The sequence below is a fragment of the Mesitornis unicolor genome, unplaced genomic scaffold, assembly GCF_000695765.1.
Source record: "Mesitornis unicolor isolate BGI_N332 unplaced genomic scaffold, ASM69576v1 scaffold20779, whole genome shotgun sequence".
In the NCBI taxonomy this organism is placed as follows: domain Eukaryota; kingdom Metazoa; phylum Chordata; class Aves; order Mesitornithiformes; family Mesitornithidae; genus Mesitornis; species Mesitornis unicolor.
In genome coordinates this window covers 32,698-40,674 of record NW_010206813.1, presented here as the reverse complement: position 1 = coordinate 40,674, position 7,977 = coordinate 32,698, and the positions used below count along the sequence as shown (strand labels likewise).

General features: G+C 40.9%; 1 protein-coding gene across 1 annotated transcript in view; it reads left to right on the top strand.

The window, feature by feature from the left end:
- Positions 1 to 5,703: 5,703 nt before the first annotated feature.
- The window catches only part of RCL1 (RNA terminal phosphate cyclase-like 1), an 18,633-nt gene continuing 16,359 nt past the window's right edge, over positions 5,704 to 7,977 (top strand). Inside the window, exons 1-2 of the mRNA XM_010191916.1 lie at positions 5,704 to 5,772; positions 7,023 to 7,147. Of these exons, the coding sequence (XP_010190218.1) occupies positions 7,038 to 7,147 (110 nt within the window). The 5' untranslated portion in view covers positions 5,704 to 5,772; positions 7,023 to 7,037. The remainder of the gene's footprint in view (positions 5,773 to 7,022; positions 7,148 to 7,977) is intronic.

Genomic DNA, 7,977 nt, shown 5'->3' with positions numbered 1-7,977 from the left:
CGTTCTGTGATTCTGTGATTCTGTGATGTAGTGTGAGGCCCTGCCACTGATTTTCTTCTCCTGTTCTCTTAGAAATTAGATGGGTTGTTTCTCCCACCGCACACTTGTATTTACTGTTAAAAGAGGAAATTGTCTTTAAAATTGGTGTATGACAAGGAAGGAATGTTTCTCTTCTGTTGGATGCTGGATATAGTTACACTAGTGCTGCTGTGAAGCTTTCTTTCTGTTAGAAGTCACACAACAATTTGTGAAATTACAGTAGCAAGAATTTGTAATATCTGATTCTTCAGAACAGCACTAGGAGGTACGGTAGATTAAATGACTATGAAATGCTTGGCTTGATTTCTGTTACTGTGAATTTACAGTCCTTTTTGCTATTACAAAAATGAGCTCTGGATAATGTGGATTTCAAACACTGAAGTAATTCTTAGTGGTTATGCTATTATTTTTTTTGCCCAAAGACCCCATACATTATGGCTTTTGGGGAACAGCACTGCTATTTACCTTTTGAGTGGTTATTGGAGACTGCCTGTTTTCCTCTGAGTAGATTTCAGATTTGTCATCTGAAAACTTAACCAGTTTAAATGAATACAAACACTATGAAGTACAATTGGAGAGACTGGACAAGCCTCTGAGCCCTGCTGGTATTGATGGCTTTTCAACTGTGTTTCACTTCCCATTTAAAAAACTTGTTCTCTCACTTGTGGCTCTGTGAGACACCCACATGAGTCAAAGGATGGTTGAAGTGGGTTATAGACAGAATTGTCAAAAAGCAAAAAGGAAAAGAAAAAAAATAAGTAAAATGGGAAGCATGTTTATCTAACCTTTCTTTCAGTCACTGTGATTGAAAGTGTCTAATAGAAACGGTAAGTAGTAAGAATCAAAGAAGTCTCGCTTGGTTGACTGTGTCTTTTTAATCACAAAGGAGAAATAATTGAAGAATTTAGAGATGAAGAGCAGTTCAGTTATAATGTTGCTGTCAAGGAAGTTTGGATGCTCATCTAAGCAACTGAGTCTTGATTCTGGAAATTATCCCTTTCGGGCATCAGCTGTATGGGCCAATAGAGATAAAGCCATTTCAGTTGAAATGGATGTGAAAATTTGAGCCGGTTAGTTTGTGCTTGAAAGGGGCTTACACTGGCCAAAGCTCAGACACAGACAGGTGTTGGCATTTGTCAGCTGAATCGCAGTGACACTAAGTGTAAATAAAACAGATATGTGCATGCTAAGGATTTATATCTTGAATTGTATCTTGAGTTGATTGTGCTGTTGAGAGCTGTAGCTACTGTGACACAGCTTGTGTGTAGTAACTTTTTAAGTGGTGATAACTGAATACCAATTCCTAAAACTGGTTTAATCCTGGTTAATGTCTGTTTAACTTGCCTGAGTAAACATTAAACCTGGTGCACAACAGTAAACTACTTCAAGGAGTTGACAAGATGTTTTGAATAGCATATGGCTCTGTAGGTTACTGAGAATAAAAGCACAAGTTTAAATGCTACTATAAGTGTCTCAGTAAATGGAAACTTTGTTTTAAATTGATTTGGGATTTTATTTTTCAGTACACAGAAGGTGTTTAGAAACTGGGTGAACATTTGATACTTACACTTGCTGAAGAAGGAATGCTTAAATTTGTCTATCTATCTGTCTTTCAAAGGAAAATGGTGAAAGGCAAATGTAAATGCATTGTGGGTAGTTTAAAATGGGCAAGGAATTTTCCCTGCTGCTCTTTGTGTAAGAACCTCTCCATCTCAACATCATAGGTATAATAGGCAAGGCACCCGCTCATCTGCTTTGGAGAATTTTTATTGGTTTTATTAGTAAAAGGGATATCATGTTTTCTAAATGCATATCTTTATTGTGGAGCTAGATGAACTCTGTGGGATGTATCCTTGCATGAGTATATTCAGCATCTGTCATCTGCAGATTAACGTACAAATTCACATATGTGTATGTGAAAATATATATGTACACACACACAAACACATATGATCCTTTAGCACACTTTCTGTGCTTGAAAGGAGGGGGTAGTCCTGGCCATCCTCCCTCCGTATCTCCTGCTTTCAGCCACACAGTCCTGTGTACTCCAATACCCTGGACATTTTTCAGAGCCTTCTTTAAGCCAGTTCAACTAACTGGCAAAATGGCAGAGAGCTATGCCCCTGTGTTTTCCTACAGGGGCATCCACAAGGTAAGCAGTGGGAAGCTGTGTGCAGCCAGAGAAGCAGGGCCTTTCCCTCATGGCAGCAGGGAGCAGCTAGGCTGACCCGTGGTGCTTTCTGAAAACTGCTCTCAGCAGTGAGCTTAGCTTTTAAAGAGATGCAAAAGTACCTGTTGGATGTGATTGTTGTGTTGTGGGTTTGGGGTTACTCTTTGCCAGATCTCCTGCTGTGGGCAGAGTGGAAGTGGTCCAGGCGAGAGGAAGGGCATTACTAAAGGGTGGCTTGTGGAAGGAAAGGCTTAAGGTGACTTCAGTGAGGCACAGGTCATGCTGAGTTCCTGGAGTGTTTACATTAGCATTTGTTTATATATGTTAATAGCCCTCCAAAGCTCTTGGACACCTGGCACCATTCTGAATGAGTGCTGTGGCCACTGAAATGCAGGGTAATTTGCATTTGCTCCAGGTTGGACTGTGGTGATTATGGTGTGTGACTGATGCATCCTAAATGAGTGAGAGGGATACTACTTTGCTTGCACTTGTCATGAAGAGATGTGGCTTTGGAATACCAACCTGAATTGTTCACTGCAGCCTGCATTTGCATTATGTTTTTCTGCACGACCACTGATGAGACCTGACTGTGGACAGCTTATGGGGCCAGCCATGTGGGACTGGCATATAGAGTTGAGGTAGTTTCAGGTTTCTCTGTGTAGAGAGTAGATATGTGTGCAATGGGGTGTCTTTGTGAAGTGCCTTTTTGAGCTCTTATTTTCCTTTCTTCCTTTACATGTTGTTATTCTGACAGATGTGTAGTGCTGCAGTAAACTAGTTTTAGAATAATTGTTCTTAATGCTTGGGTTTGTAAGTATTGAAGTTTTTTTACAGCTATACCATGGGACTTTCAACTGAAATTACTTTCATGCTGGCATGAGACTAGCATATGAAGTTTTGGCTTGGGGCAATAATCTTCAGTGTTAATCAAAATTCAGCAATTGTCTGTAATCCCAGGAAAACAAGAAGTTTTTCCTACTGACTTTTCTTTTTTTTCTTTTATTTTTTTTAAACTTGCTAAACTCTGGTTTCACTCTTTCACCTTAACGCTGAGTCTAGGTCCTTGTCCCCAAAACAACACTGTATGTATGACAGGGACAAATGGTCTTCTGTGCAGTACTAAGAACTACGCAGGCCAGCTAATGCTTGCCCCCTTTCTAGGTATTCATGTGCTGTAGGGCCCTGTGTCTGGATTTTTTTGCAGCTTTGCACTAGCTAAAGGATTCTGCAAACCACTAAAAGTTCCTTTTCTTTTTCTTCTGGTTGTATATTTCTTTCAAGGAAAATGGTTTGTATTTACACTACTTTGTGCACAAGCAGTGTCTGTGGGTCTTAGCAAGTTGTTGGCGTTTGTGGTGAGGTACACCCTGGGTTGTACGATGCATTTGCTTTGGTACAACTTGTGTTGTCTGCTCTGGGGATAGAATAACTGTCCTTCAAGAGGAGCTGAAGGATGGCTGTATGGCTGAGTGCAGACAAGATACTAGAATATATGGTGTTAGGTCTCAGTTCTGCTACTGTCTTGTGATTTCCAGTGAACTACGTAACCTATCCTGCCTGAGCTCCCACTCATCTGCTGGGCAGAACAGCCTTCTCCACTTCTTCAAATACTGCTGATTTTTAGGCTGCAAGTTTGGAACAGTCTTTCATAGTGTGTCTGTCTGGTACCTGATAAGTATTATGCCAGGAATTTTTTTGAGGGCTAAAACTATGACAAGTCTTGAAATTTTTGGAGACAGACAAACCAGACTCAGAATTGGTCCAGCTTCCTAATGCTGGCATAACATGCTTTCTCCAGAGATACAGACTTAGGTCCAAGGAATTGCAAAAGTAGAAATGGAGGAGCGAAAGGGAGTTCTCAGCCTATGCAGTGAAGCTTTTCTTTTTTACTGGTATATTTTGTTTCATAAGAAAGAGGAAGAAGTGTTGTGTAACTTTAATATGAACCAGTTCAGCTTCTTGAGACATCTGCCAGTGGTACTCATGTTTGTGCACATGCATGTTAGTAAAGGGTTTTGCTCTAAAAACCAAATTTGTGTGATTAATGAATACTACTGAGGGGCCAAATTAAGGTAACCTGGCTGAAAATAAATAAAAATAAAAATAGAAAATAAATCTTTATAGAAAATAAATAAAAATAAAACATGAATAATTTACTTAGTTGGGGTTTTTTAAATGGAGACATTCAAATATTGATACTACCATTAAAGACAACACCAAATGCCTCTCTGTAAGAAAGGAAGTGTGTTGGCCAGCAGGATCTGAAGAATGAGAGCTGCAGCATATACTTGTAGCTACTTAGGTAGCTTTAACAGGTTGTTCACAGCTTCGTAGATGAGGTATGTGCTCCTGCTTCATCAGTGTCTTGCACTCTCTGCAAAGCAAAGAGAATGAGACTCAAGAATTGTGGATTCTGGCTGAAGGCATGGGAAGGAGGGTGGTTTTTTTTCTGCCTCCTCAACTGCTGTCTACTGCATGCCTGTTTCCATTACCTGAATTCAGTTCCTCTTTGGTCCTGCTGTCCTGGTCCTGTCTCCCAAGCTGCTTGTCTTCAGTAACTCCTTGTGCTGTTGCACTGCAAAGTTATTTTTGTTACTTTTGGCAATGGTGCTGAAGTTTCAGCAGAGGGAAGAAGATGACACTTGCTGTTGTCTTAGCTCAGCAATTAGGAAGAGGAATGGCAAGGAGAATCTTGCTCACACCTGGATGTAGTGAGTGTCTGACTCAAAGGGAGCATGGATGATGTGTCACCCACTTCAGATTCCTCTGTTTCAGCAGAATTTACCTAAAAGCTTCTGTTTCTCAGAAAGAGGTGAAAAGAAGTTCTTGACAGAAGGATGAGGTTGTAAATCTATGATGAATCATAGAATGCTTTGGGTTGGAAGGGACCTTAAAGATCATTTAGTTCCAACCCCCTGCCATGCTCAAATCCCTGTCCAGCCATGCCTTGAACACTTCCAGGGAGGGGGCATCCACAGCTTCTCTGGGCAACCTGTGCCAGTGTCTCACCACTCTTCATAGTGAATATTTTCTTCCTAATACCTCTTAGAGTCTAAAGCCATTGCCCCCATGTAAAAAGTCCCTCTCCAGCTTTCTTGTAGCACTCATTGAAGTACTGGGAGGCTGCTATAAGGTCTCCCCAGGGCCTTCTCCAGACTGAACAATCCCAGCTCTCTCAGCCTGCCTTTTTAGGAGAGGTTTTTTTAGCTGAACCATAACAGACTTAAAAATCAGCCTGAGGAAGAAATACAGAATAGGAAATTCCATCTCCTACTAATTAGTTCTAGCAAATTTTTTGAGTAATTAGATACTGTGGTAGTCTAAGAGGAGCCGAAGCTCTCTGTGCTGCATTCCCACATCTTTCCATGGAATACCTAGTATGGAGAAGCCTTGTCTTTGATAGGCACCTCATAATGCAATTATTTTAAAATTGCTGACTTTTGTAACATCCAATAAAGAGTTTTCTTTTTAAATTCTGTATTCTGTAGGTTGATGTCCTTAAGGCAACAGCACTACCCTTGCTGAAGAAGTTTGGAATTTATGGTGAAAGTCTGGAAATCAAGGTAAGAAAAGTTGTTCCTTTCTTTTCTAGCACATGTTGAAAGGATAATTTTGCACTGCTTCACAAGCTGTGTGCTTGCTGCTGGTATTTGTCTAGCAGATACCTATTTGTAGCTACACACATTTCTAAAATTGCCTTTTGTTCTTGGCATGTTTTATATGACATTCCAGCCACACAGTGATTGAGGATGTGGTAGAAGAGAGATGAAAAAGCTATTGGTGGCGAGAGTAAGGAGAAAATAGTGAGTTCTCTTAGTCTCTGAGATCTCTGCAAACTAAGAAACCTTTCTTCTGTCTGTCTTGTTCCTCTTCAGTTCATTTAATTTCTTTTTCCTTCCGCTTTCTTCTTAACCTATGCTCAGGGCCAGGGAATCATAGCAGAATCTTTTGCCTCCTTCACTGCTACAGGAGCTGTATCTGTGTGTGGGTGATTGAGGTTTACTTCCAGTTTGGAAAATACAGGAAAGAAACTTTTCTTTAAAGACCTCACTTTTCACAGGCCAAATAAATTTGGAGGTAGAATAGGGATTTTTCAGGTTGGAGAAACTATATCCTTTCAAAGTTAAGAGCGCTGCGAAACTCATCTTTGCTTGCTCTGCCAAGCTACCCCCAGGTGACTCCCCCTACTCTGCCTGTGGCGCAGGACCCCATGTCATCGCCCTGGGACTGTCAGCCCCTGCTTCAGCAACCCTGCAGCAGGGCCAGTCTTCAGCTCCCCACAGCCCTGCCCTGCCCAGCCATGAGCCCCCTGAGCCAGACCCACCCACAGGCGCTTGTCCCATCCCCGTCTTTGTGGACATTGGCTGGGGCAGTGAGACAGGGTTGGGCTGGCCAGGCCTGTTTATGGGAATGAATGCATTCCAGTGCCCCATATACATATTAAGCAACAAACACTTGCAGACTTTCTTGGGCAGTGAGGTACAGATTTGCTATTAGAGACCAGTCTTAAGCCAAGGTTGCCTTTCTGGTAAATATGTTCATTTTTTTGTAGGTTGGTTTTTTTTTGTTTTGGATTGAAAAGCCATGACCTATTGTATTTGTGAGAGGGAAGGAAAACAGAAACAGATTTTTGCTTACAGGATTGGTGCAAAATCTGTCTCTGTCTTTAGGATCGCTTTTTCTTGATCTTGTTCACATAATACCCCTACTGATAGCAACTTATTATATGTGAAATAAAAGCTATAAATTTTGAGTGTGTAAGCACATTCTGTGTGCTCTTTACTAACCTGCTTTTTTCCTCCATTGTTTCTAGATCAACCGGAGAGGAATGCCTCCCAAAGGGGGTGGAGAGATACTATTTGCTTGCCCAGTGAGAAAGGTCTTGCAGCCTATTCAGTTCACAGACCCTGGCAAAATCAAGCGCATCAGAGGAACTGCGTATCCTTTTTTGCTTGTTTTTTCTTCTTTTATGAGATTGCCTTAAAAAAATAAGTCTCCCAACTTGAAGTTGCAGAAGCGCACTCAAGTTGCTGAGCATGTATCCAGCACAGGGTGACATTACGCAGAGGGATCACACAACCAGATTTCAGGACCATGTCTCAAAACTGCAATGTTCAGACAGAACAGTGCTGTTCAAAAAGCATCAGTAGACAAGTGAATAAATTTTAAATGAGCAGCACTATTTAGAATTTTCAATAGCAAGAAAATGTTAAAATACCTTTCATCACATAATGTAGCAGCACTGAAAGGAATCTGACCTTGTGTGTAAATCTAGTAGTGGCATCTTGGCTGTTAATGAGTCTAGCAGTATGTTAGACGGAAACTTAAACCTTAGCTCGGTTTACACTTTGTTGCACACATGCGAGCTGAGGTTTTTGTTGTGTCATGAAAAGAAGTTTGTTAGCTCTTCACCTGCATTAGTACCATTGGAGATGGAAGTGGAAAAGGTTTTGTTTCTGCACAAAGATAAGGGCACGGAATATTACTGTGAAGTCCTCACTTTTGCAAACAGAACTGCACATCTAGTTAATGGTTTTGGGCTTCTTTTTCTCTATTTTTCTCTTCTGTTTTTTGCATGGTATCTGTCATGAATCTGCTGTCACTGTAGGAGGAAGACAGAAATTCCTTACAAGCAAGGTACACTAAAGGTTGTATTTCATGAGCTCCTGCTCGCTTTTGAGCATTGGCCAACTGTAGTTTAGTTTAATCACAATTAATTGTTTAATTAATTAATTGTGATGAGAGTCTCAGACATGGTCTGGCTTTGA